Source organism: Parasteatoda tepidariorum, chromosome 9 (genome assembly GCF_043381705.1).
Source record: "Parasteatoda tepidariorum isolate YZ-2023 chromosome 9, CAS_Ptep_4.0, whole genome shotgun sequence".
Lineage (NCBI taxonomy): Eukaryota > Metazoa > Arthropoda > Arachnida > Araneae > Theridiidae > Parasteatoda > Parasteatoda tepidariorum.
The window spans coordinates 83246986-83267657 of NC_092212.1; the positions used below are offsets into that span (position 1 = coordinate 83246986).

At 30.1% G+C, this 20672-nt stretch overlaps 1 protein-coding gene across 1 annotated transcript; it reads left to right on the top strand.

The window, feature by feature from the left end:
* The first annotated feature begins 32 nt into the window (after nt 1-32).
* Nucleotides 33-13810, top strand: LOC107440590 (coiled-coil domain-containing protein 43). Its single transcript, XM_016053568.4, has 5 exons — nt 33-592; nt 2829-2919; nt 6140-6284; nt 10948-10991; nt 12433-13810. Exons 1-5 carry the CDS (start codon nt 431-433, stop codon nt 12618-12620), a joined length of 630 nt encoding a protein of 209 aa, XP_015909054.2. The 5' UTR covers nt 33-430; the 3' UTR covers nt 12621-13810.
* Nucleotides 13811-20672: the final 6862 nt, after the last annotated feature.

Below are 20672 nucleotides of genomic sequence, written 5' to 3' on the forward strand. Positions count from 1 at the left end.
AGGAAATGCTTATTTTTTCGAGTGTTATGAGCCGCAGAGAAACCCGCATAAATTGTTATTTATAAACGAAGAAGTCAGCACCCAAAATTAAATATTCATATTTTCAGTTTAAAATACAAGTTTAATATTTTTAAAATTTTTAAAATATTTTTTTGTTTTGATTGCGCCTATTAAAATTCGATATTTTGTATAGAACATCTGTAATATTTAATAAATAATTCTAAATTGAGTTGGCATTACTCGGGATTGTTTCGATTTATTTTTGTTGATGTTGACCGATTTCAAATGAAATCGAGAAGATTGCATGGTAGTGTACTTGTAATTATATAATGAAATAGAATGACTAATTAATGATTAACATATTAATAATTCGAAAATTAGCATTTTACGCATATATTGATTGCTGATATTTAAAAAAAAAGAGAACAGCATGTCTGTTTTAGATTCATTTAATAGTTGGTTGACTGAGAAACTTGGGAGCTATGACATCGAAGATGAAGTAATGGGATCCTATATTAGTAGTATTATCACAACTGATGAAGCCGATGCTGATAAAATAGATTCCTTGAGAGACATATTACTTGATTTACTGGTAAAATTGCATTTTATGTTATACACACATATTATTGTAAGTTCAGCTGGTAATTATAAACGTAAAAGAAATGTCGGTTTACAAATGACAGACAGAATCATATATATTTGTTTTAAATTGTTTATCTGTTCCTTTTATAAGTATTTTGAAGTTTTTTACTTATTTAGCTCAAAATTATTTCTTAGATTGCAATATTTATAATATTGATAATACTGATCATAACTTATAAGTATGTAATGTATTGTTCTAACATTTATTATTTTTAAAGCAATTAATTGTTTTTGTGTGTGGTTCCCTATCGCCAAGTCTTGGCAACTTCTGGGCAGCGGCCCGCGAGAAACTAAAAATAGACGTCACAGAAAGAGACCGATTCAGAAAGCTATAACTCATAGCCACCCCCAGGCAAACATGTACATGTTTTTTTTTGTTGTTGATATTTTTAAAAAAAGTTGCAAGTTTAAAATCTATTTGGCACCTTGGCCATTATAGTTGGCGTGACAGATCATGATATGGAAATATCCCACTGTTATAAATGACTAAAATTTTAATTTTCAATCACGAATTAAAAAATGGAGAATTGAATAGCTTTGTGTAAAACAATGCAAGGTTCATCATTGATGTTTCATTTTATTTGGCAGAAAAAGTGTTTATGTTTTTTGTGTCAATAAGTCTTTGTAATAACATAGACTTGAAAGCATTTACAATATAAGTTGAACATTTTTGTAACATTTTTTAAAAATCTGAAGTGGTAGACTAAAAGAAAAACTTAACCTATCAATCATGAATAAATTAAACATCTTTTTTTCCCCAACATTTCTGAATGATTTGTTATTGCTTTACAATTAGCCTATCTATTAGATATCTTCTCTTATATATATTAGGTATCTTACTTTAGAAAAATTTCTTAGACTCCTAAATTTATTATTTTACCATTAAAGACCTGTTTATTAGTAAAAGATAATGATTTTTGTTTATTTTGTCCAGGTCTGCTGAAGTGTTCACTGAATAATTTCACTGAACTGTTTTTCCTTTCAAGAAAATAACTTCTATTTATTTTTATTTTAATTAATTTAACATTTGGATCTGATTCAATTTTGGGGAGATTTCCGTGTCATGATCTGTGGCTGAATAATCGCTGAGTCTTTGCAACTTCCAGGCGGTGGCCCACTGCAAACTTAAAAAGAACACATCACAGAAAGGGACCAAGTCAAAAGGTATTACTCATAGCCACCCCCAAGCAAACAATATATATATTGAAATATATTTTGCACCTTGCCGATTGTAGTTGGTGAGACCGATCATGATATGGAAATATCCCCTCAATTTTTAAATAATTCAGAAGTTGAAAAGCAAATCATAAAATTTTTATTAAATTAATTACTTTGTTTCATTTTAAATTGAATTATTAAGTAAAATTGGACATTATTAAGTGATTTATATTTTGTGTTTAATGTTGTGTTTAATGAATAAAAAATTAAATATTATTTTGAAGTAATTTAAAAATTAACTTGAATATTATTTGCAAATGTAAGATTAATTTTTTAATAGATAGTTTTAAGTGTAATTACTGATACAAAAGGGCATTTAAAAAGAAAATGTTGCTAAAATAAAATAGTTAATATAATAAAAGTCATGTGACATATAGCATTGTGCAACTATCAAATAGGTTTTAATAACTATAAATTAATATTCATTCTTAACCTCAATTGTGAGTGATGTGACTTGATTGATAAAACTTGTCATATTGTAAGTTAAAGGGCAATGGAAAATAAAAATTTACCTTTAGTGGCCATTAGATGTAAATTTATAGGTGACCACTTTTTGCATTAAAATTACTTAACACTAAGAAGACTGAAACTTAGTATATACCTCAGTCAAAATGACTGGATCGTGAAATAATTGCCAATGTGCAAAGAAATTTGTTTAAAATTAATTTTTAATATTTTTATATTATTTACAGTTATATAACAAGTTATTAGTAAATATTAACAATAAAAAAATATATGTAGTACAAAAAGTCACAAAATTCTAAGAAATTGTGTCATCATAAACACCATTGTTTTTCTAATTGAAATTAAAAAGCAGTCAAATAGTACTAGGATCTTAGTAAATATAATTTTTTTAAAATATTTTTTCAATACTTTCCTCATCACACTTTCAATATGCATTGTTATTATTATTATTATATACATTTTTTTTGTAATATGGTGAAAGTAATAACGCTTGATATTTTTAGAATGGAGTAGGTGTAGAAGAATTGTGTTCTGAGATAATTAATAAATGGAATGAATATCATGAAATCTCTAATTCAAAGAGTGATGAAACAGGTAAATAAAAGCTGTTCTTTTGTTATTCGTTTTTCTAAGTGGGAGAACTGTGAAATTTGAAATAAATATTAATAAATTTTTGATCCGCACATAAAAGCTATTGTTGACGCTAGTAAAGCTTAATTAATTTTAATTGTGATTATAAGTTCTACTGTTTAAAAGTGTAGCATCAGGCTTACTTTTTATTTTTATAAAACTGTTCGTTTATTTTAAGTTTTATAAATAAGTGCATATTTATTTCATTATGAGTATATTTATATATAAATGTATATATCAAACTTAAAAATAAATTAATAGTTTTGTGTCCCTCTTATGCTGCGCCTATGATAGTTACAGGGATGAAAATCCTCCTTTTTGCCGCTAATTTCTTCTTTTTTCTTTTTAGAAATTTGACTCAATTCATGGGTGATTGTATTCCTGGGGTAACCCGGAATTCCATTTTTTTTTCATCATTTTTCTGGGTTTAAAAACTAGGAGGGGGCATGCAATTTGTGCACAAACATAGCAGAATTCCGCATAAATCAAGACCACTGGCTGCAGACTTCTGCGAATCAAAAACTTACAATCCAACAAAACTTTGAAGCTTTTTCTAAATCTGTTAATGAGACGTTTACGTACAATCTTTTGCTAATTAAGTCTTGCGTGATTCTTTCGCCAATTTGGTTTTAGTGGATTTTTGCCTTTTTAAACATTTGGAACCACGCTGGAATTGCTAATATTTGGATTCTTATTCATGCTATTTTAATATAGAACATCGATTTTCATATTTACCTGATTTAAAAGTTATGCATTGCAATTCATATTTGTGTGATTGAAAAGTCCAATCTCATGATTTAAATTTACACGTTTTTAAAATTCAATATTCCGATTGTATTCACGTGATTTAATAATTATGCACAGTGATTCATATTTACGCGATTTGAAAATTTACTGTCACAATTAACATTAACAAAATTTTGAAATCCAATATTGCGATTCATATTCACACAATTTTAAAATTTAATATCATGATTCTTATTCCTGCAATTTAAAACCTAATATCGCTATACTTGTAAGAAATAAGTTTTTTCTAGAAATACTTATTCTAAAAGTATGATATTCTGCATTAGTAGGTAATTTAATTACAGTTGTTAGTTCAAAAAGTTATGTTGAGTATGAAACATGTATGGTATATAAATTGATTTCGATTTTTTGCACTTAAAATTTTCAGGGTTTTTCACTCTGTGCCACAAATCACCTCGTCAATTTCCTATTTTTAAATTATTTTTTTCCCACTTTCGCTATTTGTGTTAACAAAAATTTTGGATATCTGGAATAAAATTCGGCATTTTGTGATTACTGCGGCATTTTGTTACAGCATTACATTTACTTCTGTTTTGAAATGAAACTACCTGAAAGTCCGAAGCAATAACAGTTGAAAATGCCATTGATTCTTTCGTGTTTAAACGAAACCTTTAATCACCCATTCAAGGTTTCGTTTAAACACGAAACCTTGAATGGGTGATTCAAGGTTTCGTGTTTAAAACAATATAGCGTTAAAAAATCAAGATATTGAAAACCATGTATAAATCCGTAGCGATGATAATTAATGGAAATGCAATCATTGAAACCACGTGTGTTTACAGGGGAATCATTAATAATTGACTGCATAATAAAATGATCCTTCATATGCATGATTCACGGGAAGCAATGTAGCCTTAAAAACCGGGAGGAAACAAAGCAAAAAAAAATTATTTAAATACCTGAAAAATCTATGGCAATAAGTGACGAAAATGCAATTAATAAATCTATGTGGGTTTACGACTAAATCTTTAATAATCAATTGTGATTCTTCAAATACACAAATGGAAGTATGCCAAGCAAAATAATATCCTATCAAATTATTGAGATTTTAAAAAGCATTTGAAAATTTCTCTTAATATCTACCAAAAAATTGTTTAACAACGCAGATTCTTTGTGGAATCATTGATTGTTGAGTGGGTCTGGTGATAGTTACTCAAATGCATGATTCGGAATTTGTGGTGCGTTTCAATACCATATTTAAATATTAAGGTTTTAAAAACCATGTGGAAATCTAGGTAGCAATAGCTGTCAAAATAGCGCTTGACAAACCACATAGATTTATAGTGGATACTAATTGTATGTGTCAAAATAAAAAGTGTTTACTCAAATGCATTATTCAAATTTCGCGGTAGGCTATACAGTCTTATTAAATTATTTGCATTGAAAACTATGTGGAAATATGTAGCAAAAACGTTATTGTCATACAAAAGTGAATAAAATGTAGAATTTATCAAAAAATGAATTCTTTTGTAAATTAATTTCTTAATGAATTGTACTGGTAATATTTAATATAATACCAGTACAGGTATTATATTACAGTAGGTGTAATTTAATATAATATATTATATTAAATATTACCAGTACATTTCAGTAAAAACTTCACAAATGAAATTAATGATAATTTTTTTTAAAAAAACAGTGAAAATTTCATAAGTTATGTTTTACGTTATTCATTCTTATAAGGGAGTATAACAGAAAAATCTTAAATTTCCAATTTTTTTTTTATTGTTATTATTATTTTGAAATTACGTGTTTTTATGCTTGGAATAAGGTATAACAGGGCTTGAAAAATTTCAAAATTGTTACCAACCTGCTGGACAGCATGTTAATCTACAAAATACATGGTTGAACATAACCTCTTTTTTTGAATTTAATGCCAATAAAAGCTTGAATGAAACAATGAATGACAATAAGCAAGGAATGTAACTGTCCATTTGAGCATCCATTTCTACTTACCCATGTTAACTAGAGAGTTATAAATTCGGAATTTCCTTTTTTATTAGTAACTAATTTGTATTTTTTAAATAATTTTTATCTCATCTTATTTATTGCAACGTAATCAGTAACCGAATTTTAAAGTTTGAGGCTTTTAGTAATTTTTTTAAGTTGGAACTTTTCAAAACTTAAAACCTTGAAAAAGTCTAAAAATTTAGCCCTGTTAAAAAACAGTGCAACAGTGTTCTACTTGCAACCTTTGAAAAGAATATAAACTTTTTTAAAGTTTTTTTTTTTTTTTTTGCGAGAAGTTTTTTTTATGAACATCCTGAAATGAGCTTTCTGGTTATGCAAATTCCAGATAGTTCTGCTTTTACTTTATTTTTTAAATGATTATATGCCTGTTTATTCTCTCACATGTTTTTGATTTTTTTTTTCCCAGAGCAATTTGATCTTGGCCATAAAGTTGCATTGATTATGGGAAAACAAGTTCAACCTGTCCTCAAACCTGTCAACCGCTCTAGTGAGGAGGAACAATTGAGAGAAGCTATTTTGACTCGCTGCAGATTTGTATCATCAGATGAAGAGTAAGTTCTCTTGAGACCTCTTTCACGCTTTTTTGTTATAGATTCTATAGAGTGTAACCTGTTAAGTTGATCACCTGTCTTAAGTAGAACTACATTATCTAGAACTAAATTTATTCTTTATAATAAAAAGGAGCAAAAACTTTGTACCCTAGCCACCTGTCTAACTTGTATATTGAACAGTAAAATAAATCAACTTTGTCTAATATTATCAAATGCTATTCTAAACCCTTAGTAAGTTAATCTCTAAAAAACTTTTTTGAAAAATATTTTTATGCATTTAGGTCTCTAAATTTATCTCTGAATTCATGAAATGTTTTTGAAAACTAACTTAAACCCCTTTGGGAGTAGACCCTATTGGGATTATATTTAAGTTTCTTTTACGTTATATATAGCAATGAATTTATCTTGTGTAACATAATTTTAAAATACTGAAATGAATATAATATTAAGTGTCCTAATTGCATTGGTTCTAATGCAATGAAATTTTAAGAGTGCACTAAAGATGCTATTGATGATTTATTTCTAGATTTGAAAGGTAAATTAGAAGAAAAAAAAGCATCTCAAACAAACAAACCTCTTCCAATCTTTTAAAGCTAACTAATTTTTAGGATATAAAATTAAGTGTAAGCTTTAACAAAAAACATAATTGTTTAATTATTCAAAATAGCTTTATCATTCATAATTGGTAAATTTGTTTTTACACTTAATTATATCAGTTGCGATCATTTTTATAGGGGGTAAATTTTATTCATTGATATATCTTTTCAAGGCGTCTACAGTAGGGTTTTTCCGCACCAAGTAAATGACACTGACTGAAGTGATAAAGTTGTCAAAAAATTGTGTATCTTCGATAAGAAGTTTGAAGTCAATGGAGGTAACCTCTAAGAAACACCAAACTCCATTAACTACCATTTTAATGTGGAACAGAGAGTGGTCGTTCCCGGGAGGTTCTACTGTAATACAGTCAAACCTGTTTATCTCGAATTTCACGGGAAAGGCGAAAAATTCGAGATAAAGAGGCTTTGAGTTATACAGGTACTTTAAAAAATTAATTTTAAGAAATTCTATTAAAAGTGCTTAAATTGTTTTTAGTAGAAAAATATAGGAATTTCTTTAAATTAATTGTACCACATACATCTATTTACATAACAGTTTTTTAACATACATTAAACACTGAAAATAAATTTTCGAAGATTTCTGACGTATAACGTTATTTGTTTCGATTATTCTTTTGAGGTTAGAAAGATCGCAAATTCCTCATAGTCGACATTTTCCTGGGATTTAAGAGTAGTTTATAAAAATTCTACAGCTTTTTCTACTTTTGCATTCACTTTTGATTCATCAATATGATCTTCAGCTTCTTCCTCTTCATCTGATATTCCTTTGACATTATCTATGATTTCCGCATCTGCCAATGTTCCTCATGTTGCCAGGCAGTTGTCCACTTGTAAAAATCATCAAAATTAATGTCAACATTAAATCCAGATTTTATTGCATTCCATTTTGGTAAATCTGGAACTGCATTTTCAGCTTTAACATTTTCTTCTTTACTGATGCCTTCATCCTCTTATTCATCTTCTTCACAGCTATTCTCAAAACCAGCTTCTTAAAACCCTTTTGGATAGTTTTTAGAGACACATTTCTCCAGGCAAAACAGCAATTCTGATAGTTTCTAACTTGTTTCATCTACAAGTTTGCATACCAACTGTTTTCTATGGCTTTCTTATCTATGTTGAAAAGCTACTACTCATTAACCCCTCACTTACTGCCAGAATCATTGTATTCCTTTCTAGTTAAGGAAGTTCAGGGATAGTGATTGTAATTCCAAGAAACACCCCCAACCTGTTCATCTCTACTTCCTGTGGATTCATGAAAGTCTATGAGTTCTACTGCTGAGGAAAGTTTTGACATTTGTACTCTATTATTAAAAATTCGAGAGACAGAGGTTTTGAAGAAAAAAATTCGACATAAACATAAAAAGTACAGTGATTTTAGACAGTAAATGTAGGGAATTTTAGAAATTTCGAGATAAAGAGGTTTTCGAGATAAACAGGTTCAACTGTATTAGTTTTGTGTACTAATCTTGATTCACTTAGGCAATTAATATAATTTTAATGTAGAATAAGTTTTAAAGTAATGTTAAAAAAATAGATCCCTGGTTTGTACAATCAAAAGTCTGTTAACTCATAATTTTATGCCGTAATTGTACAAGTCGCAATTGTACATGCCTACCACTTTGGCAGAAGGTGATAATATTTTCAGGTCTATGGCCAGAGGCAACATCCGCTTGTTTATTTGGGTTGGAGAGTTTTTCTCATTTATCCAAAATGCAAGAATTTTTTCATTGGAAGGAGTAGAGACTTAGATACCAGGGTCACCACTCTACAGGGAGAACATGGAATACCTGGAAAATACAGGAAATTAAAAAAATCATCGAAAATAGTCAAAAAAATGCTGGGAATTATAAATTTTTCTTTACAAACTGAGAAAATGCAGGGAATTTCATTTCTTAATTTCGTCTTTAAAAAAATGCTGGCCTCTCAAAGCGCGATCTTTTACATATTTAAAGATGATAGTTCAGCTATACCAGTGCTCGAAAAAACTCAGAAATTTTACCCGTCCCCGAGGTCGGCTTGTCCAACTATGTACCTGTCCTCCTTTGAAACTAACCCGTCGCTTCTGAATAAAGAAAAATATAATTTTCTCTTATTTATTACTAACAATTATATAAATTGCGCCATTAATTAATAGTTACTAGGGTTACAAATACTAGGATAACATTATACGGTAATACAGTAGGGAACCGATTATCCGGGACAATCGCTATTCCGGATTGCTGATTTTTCCGGTTTTCTGAATTGCTACAAAAAGCCGTTTTTTTTTATTGTTAAACCCAACTAAAAGGAAAAAAAAATTGGAAATAATCTTAATAAGAAAAAACGATGATGTAATACACTAATGATTATTCCCAAAATGATGGTAAGGTAAACATCTTTAAAAAAAGAAAGAAAAATCGTAAAATCTTATGAGGAAAAAAAAATTTTTTTTTTTAAATGGCGAGAACATGTATCGAATTTTGTTCCAGTTTTCCGGTTTTCTGATTTCCGGATAACGGGTTCTGTACTGTAAAAGAAATACTAGGTTACTAATAGTAAAACCTAGTATTTCTTTAATGAAATAATTTATTTCTTTAATGTAATAGTTTAAATAACAAAGGTCAAGTTATCTGTCAATTATCATGTCAATTAATCCGATGGTACTGCATTTTTTAAATGAATCAAGTGCGACGTTTGCCAGTTCCACAATCAAGCCAATGATTTACAGAGGTTTCTGCACAGAAATCTAAAAGAGGTTTTTCATTTAGGTAGATGTTCATAATTACAGTTGATGCTTCTTGTTTAAGAACAGTACGTAATGTGTTTTTTTTTTTTTGTAAGTTCATTGCTGAAAAGCCCCTTTCAACCGCTGCAGTACTCCCAGACAGAGAAAACATCAATTCCACCATGTGCAGTATGTTGCTGCATTTCGAGATTAGAGGGTCATTTTAGAAGTGAGGAGCTAGACTCTTGTAAGATAAAAAAAAAATTTAAAATATATCACGAACATTAACGGGAAAATGGCCGTCTGCGCAGGCATTGGATTCGAGAAATTTTTTGTCCGCGGGGAATATTTGGCCGCCGAGGACAGTCGGTTTTTCGAGCCCTGAGCTATACTATACCTCACTTACCGTATATTCCGGCGTATAACGCGCACTTTTAATACAAAAAATAACATTGGAATTTACGGGTGCGTGGTATACGCCAANAATTCCACCATGTGCAGTATGTTGCTGTATTTCGAGATTAGAGAGTCATTTAAGAAGTGAGGAGCTAGACTCTTGTAGGATAACAAAAATTGAAAATATATCACGAACATTAACGGGAAAATGGCCGTCCGCGCAGACGTTGGATTCGAGAAATTTGTTGTCCGCGGGGAATTTTTGACCACTGAGGACGGTCGGTTTTTCGAGCCCTGAGCTATAATATACCTCACTTACTCTAACAATATTTGTTTTAAATATGTTGCTGTTCCAGCAATTAAAACTAGTATAGTTTTCATAATGAAAGCTCAAACAAGAGCATAGTGATTGTGTGTTTACTTTTAATATATTGTTAAAAATGTACAGTGAATTTTTTTTTCTCCAGATTTGAGAGGCAACCATGGATAAACTTTTCTTTCTATTCTTTGCATATTTAGTTAAAGTATGAAACTGTTGTCGCTGAAATCTCTAGGAAAAGCATTTTGAAACATTTAATAAGACAAGAGTTACTCACTTGATATTGTCCTCCAATGGTTCAAAGGTTGCTTTATAGAGATATTCTACTCCTTTAATATAGTAATAGATATATGTATTTAAATTTATCGTTTAGTTATTTTAGGCCCAAAATTTATAAAATACTTTTTCATGGCCATAAAAACTTTAATTGTAATGGCCATTAAAAAAATTTTAAATAGTTGTATTACATCTTTTTTCATTTGCATATATTTATGTCAAAAACAATCTGGGAAGGCTTTAATTAATATTTTAGTTGACTGAATTCCAAAATAATGCAAAACAATTGGCCAGCATGCTCCCAAATCCATTTTTTCATATTGATATCTAATACTTCGATGAATATTATAGGGACTGTGACTCGGATGAAGGAGGAGCCTCATCGTCTTTTCACCGTATCCTTTTATAATCATTGCTATTTTGTCTCTAATAGTTTGTGTCTTGATAAGTTTTCCTTCTTCAATTATTTTTGATTTTTGTAAAAGTGTTGTTAAGGTAATTAATTTTTCATGGTTTCTGGAAAACATTCTTTATTTTGAATTTTTTTACAATGTACAGTATGCAAAATAAAAATTCGGTCACTCTGAATAACTTTACTGTCAAACTAAATATTCTCTCCAACCACAAATTCTCTGGTAATTGCAAAAACATTTTCTTTGTGGATTTGCAGAGAGGTGATTGGAGCAATTCAACTGCACCTGATTCCATTTTTTTTTAACTTACTAGCTGTAATTTATATACTCAATTTACTATTTAATCAAAAATATTGGGAGTTAATAGCATATTTTTATTGGCTATCTATTTTTAGTTTATTATATTAAGCTAGCACGAGTAAAATCAATGTGGATTGTTTTATGATGTAAGGGGTCAATGTTACCAACTTAATATTTAAAAAAAGTTTATTTAAACCTTAATCCACATACTTCATCTGTTGATACTTACTTAAGCTTTTAAAGTGAGTTTTTTTTTTAATAAGCCTAAATAACATAATGTCAACAAAAATTAATAATATTAACTGACTTTATTAACTTAGTTGTTCAGCCTCACTATCTTACTGCTGTTTTTATATTGTGACATTTCAAGAATTAATGATATAAAAAAACTTCAAGTATAATTATGCTGGATCAATTCATATTATTGAGGGAACAGCCAAGTATTGTGAAAATTTTAAAGGCATGCACTGAAGATATAGCTCTGTTTTCAAAATACCCAACCCCTAAGTTCATTCAAAAATTATAAACAATGAATCGCACAGGATTCCAGACACTCCCAAAATCTGATCTAATTCTGTTTTTCCACTAAATAGTGTTAGAATTAAAAATGTAAGCTGTTTCTCTTCTAAATCTCACTTACAAAGTATCCACGTGTAGAAATTGTACAAAAAAAATCATAATTAAAAAATCAAAACAAATATCTTACTCTGTAAAATCAAAAGAGAATATAATGCTCTTAAAACCATTAATATTGTTTGTCTAATCAATCAATGTAATATTCAAATTTAAAATAATATTTGTATTTGAACAGCTCAATTGCATTTCAATTTCAACATTTCAATTGCATTACTGTAATATTTATACTAGTTTTAAGTATCAGTTATTAAAGTTTTATCAGATCTGTAGAGCATATTCAACAGATCTAATTTTAATATATTTTACTAAACTTTAAAATTCTAGCTTCTGCTCAAAATCAGAATAATGAATAATGGGGTTGCATTTTTCTTTTTAGTTGTTTAGAACTTTAATGCTAGTTTCCAGCTATAGTTTCAATGGTTTTTAGATTCTTACTCGACAGATCTGATTTAATTATCTTTTACTAAACCTTAACTTGATATGGTAGCTTCTGCTCAAAATCAGAATGTTGAAGCCGTCGTTCAAGCGGAGAAAGAGAGGCGAGAAACTTTGAAGTCAGAAGCGGATAAAAAGAAAGCTACGGATAAAGTGGGCAGAGAAAAGCAGAAACAAAAGCAAGATGAAAGAAGAGAGAAGGAAAGAAAACGAACACAAAAGCAAGAAAGAAGAAGGTAGAATACTGCTGTTCCTGCGTGTATGTTGTTTGTGCCTGGAAATCGTTGTTTTCTTCCTAAACTAGTTAATGTCCTCTGGTAGTTTGTTATTGTAATTAAAAATTCATAAATTTGTTTCAAATAAATAAGTGAGGTTGCAATGTAGGCTACTGAATACATTTCATAGATGAAGAAAAAGAAATTTGTTGAAGGATATTGAAATTAAAAAATGCTTTTGTGAAGAATTCATGCATTTTATAAATGTATATTTCACCTGTACTGAAAATTTTATTTTAATAAAGTCAAAGAAAAGCCAAATCTTGATATCTTAAACTTAAACAGAGTTGTTAGATTAATTAGGGAAAACCTGGAAAATACAGGGAATTTAAAAATCATCTAAAATAACAGGGATAATGTAGGGAAATTTGAGTTTTTGTTTAGAAACTAGAAAAATACAGGGATTTTGTTTCTTATTCTCGTCTTTTAAAAAATTTTAACTACTCGAAGTGCTATCTATGGGATATTTAAGGATAATATTTCAGTTTTATTAAACTAGTTCATTCATATGCTCAGCTGTTCCTTTTTTCTCTTAAGTTTTTTACAGCTATTATAACTTGTACAGTTAGCCCAATACAGATCATATGTGATTATGTTTTTCCTCTTAATATATTGTGTAGAATATGCATAGGGAAAAAGCACTGGATTTTTTTCCAGATTTGAGTGGCAACCCTGTCAAAGAAAGGCATTCAAAATTTCATAATATCAAAAATTCAAGTCAAATTATATTGGTATTTACAAAGTTGTATAGTAGATGCATTTACTTTAGGGGTGAAAAACAGCTATTTCAAATAATATCTATGTTTGTGCTTTTTCATTTGAATGAATGTTTTACTTAAACTTTAATTTTTGTTTCTTTCTCTTCTAGTGTATCTTTAATACTGTAGCCTCTTAAATTTCCGTTTTTTCACATGCACTACATAATGTTACATAATTGTATTCAGTAACTTACTCATCATAAGTATCGGTTTGTTTTTGACTCATTAAATAAGCAAGTTTTTTCTATCTTATGTGCAGATCTTCTTATCTGTAAATGCATATATTACATGTCTACATCTTTAGAAATAAATGGTTTAGGCAACTTTATTTTTAAAAGAGGTATGTAATATTTTCAATAATCCTTTGTGCATATTGATATTAAACCTGTGAAATCAATTGAAAAATTACTAACAACTGTCCTGTCTGAAAACTTAGTTTTATTTGGAAGGTCTTAAAAAAAGAGGTATTCTTGCAATGTTTTTTATTATTATTATTTATTTTGAAACTTTTGTTGTTAATTTACAAATAATCAAAATCGCTTATCTTTTTTTTTTTACATTTAGAAAAGCTTACAAATAATTAGGTTGGCTTAATTTTCAAACAAAACTTATTGTTCACTGCCATTTATAAAGATTAAAAAAATGAATTAGTAGAAACAATAATTTATGTACAATTTATTTATAAAAAGTAATCTGAGCACCTGTTTATCTTGTATATTGACTGTTGAAATATGTGAAATTTGTCTTGAAATGCTATTAGTGCTATTCTGAACCCTTCATACGAAAAAACTGTTATGTTTTGATTCAGGGTGAAATGAATATAATATTATATTTTGCAATTGGATATATAGGTTGACCAGAAAAAATTCCCCAAAAGTAAAATGAAACAACAAAAAATTTGGTGAATAAATGTGTTTGATTCAATTACAGCATGCACAAAGCAGATTTGGTTGCTATTATTTGTAATACAGTAGGGAACCGATTATCCGGAACGATTGGGACCATCGCTATTCCGGATAACTGATTTTTCCGGTTTTCTGAATCGCTACAAAAAGCCGNGAAATAATAGCTTACAATTAATTAACACCTAAGAATTGACAAATATATTCTTAATGCAATGTGAACGTTAGGAAAAGTATTCACAAGTTTATCTTTAATTTGAGCCCTCAACATTTCTTGTGCAGATTTATGTTCATACAAATTTGAAAATAGTAAAAATTCATCTATGTCGGTCGGTATTGCAGATAAAGTTCGATAAACAAATTTGTAAATTAAAATCCATATTAATAAAAATGTTAAAAAAAATATGGAAGAAAATTTTAGCATATATTTTGAAAAGAGGGGAGGAGGGGAGGGCCCAAAAACGGCTATGCCTAGGGCCTACGAAAGGTATAATCCGGCTCTGGGTTGACCAGAAAAAATTCCCCAAAAGTAAAATGAAACGACAAAAAATTTGGTGAATAAATGTGTTTGATTCAATTACAGCATGCACAAAGCATATTTGGTTGCTATTATTTGTAATACCTAAAGGTGAACAATCTATGCACAGTACAGCAGTTTCTGAGATATTGTAGTTCTTTGTTCCTGTAGTTCCCTTCCCTATGGAGGGACTTTTTTCTGGTCGCTATATGTGTTGTGTACTGATATTTTAAGGAATCATTTATAATCAATACCTGGCATTCATTAACAAAATTTGCATATTTATTTTTTAACTAATTAGTTAAAATATAATTGTATTTCATTCTGTTAATCTAATATCTGTTCCTAATATTCATTGGCATTTGATAAATAAAATTTTGTAATCGTGTTTGAAAAATTAGACTACATTTATCTTTATTTTGATTGGTAACATCTGAGCAGTATATGGATAATATTAAATGAGAAATACTAGTAGGAAAAAACAATGTCTCCCTCTACTCCATAAGTTGATCACGAAAACAATGCACCTCAAGTAGTCATCTTGCACAAGTTTTATAAAACTAGTTTAAAGTTAATGAAATGAAATTTAATATTGTAAAAGTTATTTTAAAGTTTTTTCCTTACCTTTTTTGAAAAGTTACTATTTTCATGTTATTTATTTTAGTTTGATGCAGAATTTCAAAACTTTTGCATTGCAAATTAAATGGAATTTATATTCTCGTTTAAATTAATATGTATATATATTTTTCTATCTAGATAAATTATTTGAATTGATTTTTAGTGAACTGCATTTTCTGTTTTAAAAAAATAAAATTAGATTTTGTTAATAAATGCTCATAAATAAAATTATTTGTGTTTACAAGTTTAATTCTAAATTTGAAGAAAATTGAAAAGTTTTAATTTCTTAAAAAATTCATTGAATTAATTTTTTTCCAATTCTTGCTTTTAGATTTTCACTCATTTGATAATGTTCAATTATAAACTGTTTAAAAAAAATGTTTTACTGTTTAATAAATTTTTTCCCCTCATTAGTTGAAAGAAAATAGGGTTTTTTTCCTGCTGTGAAAAAAAAACTTGTACTTCAAAACTTATTTACTTATGGGTACTTCAAAAACTATGGGGAGAAAATAGCTTGGCAACTATGGATAGGAGAGCTTGTTAGTGGATGAAATTCCTTTTAATTAGTAATTATGAATTGTTGTGCTTTTGTTGATAAGAGTTTGACTTCTTTGTATTGAATACCATTTGGCATTGCTATTGTTTTATAGATAACAATGTTTTTAATGTAATTGTTGTGTAAATAAAAGAAATGAATTAATTGTGAATATTTTGTGTCTTAATTCATTTTTCTCTATATTGCATTACAAGAAAACACTATGCCTATTATTTTATATAAAACCAGTTCATAAAAAAATCCCACAGTGCAAAAAATTAAAAATTCTGAATTACCAGTACATGAGATAGTAATCAGATATAATTTTGATCAAAATTAATTCTATATACCTGTGCATATCCTGTCATCAAAATTTGTTCATACATACACAATTCCTATTTTAACAAATTTGATTTAATATACTTTGAAATACCACTAAATTAAAGTAGTTTAAGCATACATATAGATCTTATTGTGTTTTGAGTGATGGTGAATTAAGTATTTGCCTACAATATCACATCAACAGAGCCTGACTAAGGTAAGAGCATATGGGGCAGTTACCCTGGGCTCCCACATCATAGAGGGGCCCCAAATCGAATAGAAAGTTTATTTTACGTTTCCTTCTTTAATGAACTTTTTTTTTAAACAAAATATCTGTACAGTGTAAAATCCATCAGTTTTATGTTAGTTTTTTCATTAATCTATCATATGAACACAATGCATGTTTCGTAAATCCGTGGCTTTCTAGGGCGGAATTCAGCTAAATTTTCGCAATTACGAAAATGGCCAAATTTGACCAATCAAAAGCCTTTATTTTTACATATCGCAAAATGCGTAATGTTTACAAAAATACAGGCTTCATATTGAATTAGCTGAATTCTTCCCTAATGTCAGCAGGGATATGAATTTTTCACAGCTAGATGAAAAACTTAACAACCCAGCAGATCACCGAAGTCAATCATCACTGGCTACTGTCAGTATGCGGGTGGGTGACCACTTGGATCAGTCTGCGTAGNCGTTTGGCAATCACCCATTTCACCAGATCGCCAAAGTTTAGGGTTATAAGAGGGCGGTCAGCCAAGACAGTGCGTTCCCAGACCGTCGCCAATAGCCCATTGTGCAGCTCTAGTGCGACGTAAATTAACAACAACAGACAAACTTAACAATCAGAAAACTGCTTTCGGCATGATGGACATAGACTTGTCAGAAAATCAATAAAATGGGCAGAACGATATTTTATCTGACCATTGGAGGGGGGGGGGGACTTTATAGCTATTTTAGGTTTTAATCAATTTTGTTGTTATCTATAATGAGGGGAAAATTTTAAATACCTCCATAGCATTCGGTTCTTCAGTACTGAAGTGGTGCAGCAGAGGGGGACCCCCCAAAGAAGTTTTTGCCCTGAGACTGAATTAGGCTAAGTCGGGCCGTGCACATCAATAGTTATTTTAATACAACTTGGAAAAAGGTGCCTAAAAGTTGGCAAGTATGCTACTTATATTTTTAAGCCTATAAGAGCATTCTCCAAAAATATTTCGCTTATTCCTTACATTATTCTAAGAAATTTCCTTGAATGTCCACTCATGAAATTTTTAGAAGGTTTAGGTGTTTTGAACGAAATTAAATTTTTTAAAGATGACCTATAAAACTATTGCTAGGCATATGCTAACATTTTTCGTAATTGTCATTCTTTTATACGAAATCAATTTTAAATAAATCCTACAGCGCCAAATATAATTTTTTGAAAAAATTCGCATGACGTTTTAAGAGGCCTCTACTCTTGCTATCTTCGATTTTAGGTTAAATTTTTGATTTTCATTTCCTTGATATTTTTTGTGCTGAACCAACTTAGTACCTCAAGAGGGGAGGAGTATATATATATTACTATTAACTGGATCTCTAATTAACAAGAATTCTTGCGCGCAATTTCAATTTTATGATTCGCATTGTTTTAAATTAAAATTATAAAAGAAATTGTTTACGTGTAAATTATTTATCGCTCATTCAATGGTATTTTCTTCTATTCTGTTTCCCTGTTTTTTATTTATTTATTCTGTTTGCTGTGGCATTTGAAACCAAGAATTTTCACATCGGTCAGCAATAGGGACGCATATTTCCTCTGCGGAGGGAAGGGATGAGTAAGGGATAAGATTTCACCGCAGAAATTTTAAAGCTTGCTTGAAATATACATTTCTTTCTTCTAGAATTCAGGCAAAAAAATTTATAAATTTTCCTATAGTTAATTTAATTCCACAAGAATTAAGAAAAAAACCATAATCTTAAAAGGGGCTGTGTTCTGTGTTTCTGTATTTATAAAATGTGAGGGGATTTAAGCCCCCTAAGTAGTCCCTGAACTTTTGATAATATTCGACGGCACAATATCTTTTGAAAAAGGAGGGAGGTAAAGGGTTCTCATCTTTACATAAGGAGAGCTTGATTATTTTTAGAACTTCTATGGAATTTTCTCAAAATTTATAAGCGGAAAAAAAAAAGTTATTTGTGTCTGCAATTTAAATCTACACATTTGTCAGTTTTTATATTTTTTAAAATTTAATTTTATTGCATTTTAAACTGATGAGATTTGGGATGATGCTAAAAAATTCTTATAACGTTAATAATAAAAAAGTTAAAATTAAGACATTGTTGCTTATATATCTATAAATATAATTCCCCTTAATACTAACCTATAATTTTCTAACTCAATCCGATGTTATATTGTAACATACTATACTACTTTACCAAGTGAAATAATTACAGACAAATTAAAAGCCCCACAACGGGACAAGATATTGTTATTAGTTAGATTACAGTAAACTTACAAACGTTGTACATCTATTTTGATTCAATGTATAATATTTGAGTTTCATGACAATGCAATTTATTGCTTCTCCTTTTATTCGCATCAATAGATGTCCTATACGTTTGATACCAGAAAACTTTCTCATTTTTTTAAAAATATTTCTTTCTTTACGTTTACGTATGGCGGAGCTACGTGTTATTATTTCGTTTCTTTCATAAGCGTTACTTCCCTCACTCGTTAATTTTTCGCTCTTTTTATGCGTTACTTTTATGCTTTACTTTAACACATTTACTTCTCTCATGCGTTTATTAACTTTCATGCGCGTTTTTTACTTTTTCTTAAGCTTTGCTTTTACACGTTTACATTTTTCACGTGCTCTTGCGCGTGACATTTCTTCATGTGTTATATTTATAAATTTACTTTTCTTATGCGTTACTTTCTTAACCCGTACCTTTAATTTAAAAAAAATTACACACTTTTATATCTTAAACTTTGTCCCGCAGTGGACTGATCGTTAAGTCACGTTTCCCAACAGATCACCGAAGTCAAGCATCACTGGCTGCGGTCAGTGTGCGGGTGAGTGATCACTCGGATCAGCCTGCGTAGAGATCGAGGCTGTGCGGTATCGGTCCTCGTTAAACTGTTCTACCGTAAAGTGCTCGACTGCGCGTGCAGGTCGTCGAGCTACCGAAGCTGGGGTGCCATCCCCTCTGCAGGGGATCAAAATTGTGATGGCATGTCTTCGGATCATCCTCAGGGATGTTTCCCAGACCATCGCCAATAGCCCATTGTGCAGCTCTAGTGCGACGTAAATTAACAACAACAACAGCATGTATAAACACTGAGATATCTTGGCTCAATTTAATAAGCCTAAAAACTGTTTACGAAATACCGACCACTTTTCCAATTAGTTAGGCAAAATGTCGAATGTTCGCTAAGCATCGGATCTTTCAATTATCCTGCTGCATATAGATCTCGTCAGACGATAATTTAACAAATACATTGGTGCTAATTTTTAAATTTTTATATTTTGTAACCGCCGACCTGGTGGTCCAGTGGTTAGCGTGCCTGACTGTGGACCCGATGGTTGCGGGTTCGAATCCTGCTCAGGGCATGGATGTTTCTTTCTCTTGATCTTCTATGTCCTTTCTCCTTTGTGTGAATGTGACCGGCCCTATAAACGGATTTGTGGTTGTGTGACGTGGGCGACGCTGCTCCACCGCCATGGCTTCGCCACAGGTGCCCACTGGGTAACGAGAAGAGAGTAACAGTTCTGGCATTAAGAGGACAATGGGACAATACATCCCAAGTGCCCGCCATTAAAAAAATATATAACGGTTCGCAAGTTGCTAATTGTATTTTGGAATTAATTTTAATCAGCTGCTTAAGAAACGACTGAGTTCAAGTTCACATTTGTAAAAGCCACAAACGCATTTTTGTATGAGATAACACTGAGATACGTAAGCTCAATTTAATAAGCCTAAAAAATATCAAGCTTTAACGAAATACCGAGGACTTTCCAATTAGTTTGGCACAGTGCCAAACCTTTGCAAACTGACGGATAATTCAATTATCCTGCTGCGTAAAGATCTTTTCGTAACAAATACATTGGAGCTAATTTTTAAATTTCAAATTTGATTCGCAAGCTGTTAATTGTATTTTGGAATTAATTTCAATCAGCTGCTGAGGAAACGGCAGAGTTCAAGTTCACATTCATAAAAGCCACAAAAAAAACGTGTTTTCGCATTAATGAGTAAATCTCAACTCAATCACTCGAAATATTTTCCCATTAAATCATCAGATTAAAGTTGATTGCGAAAAATAGTTTATCTTTCTTCCAACAAGACTTATCAACGCTGACCCCGTATCACTGAAATTTCTCAAGAG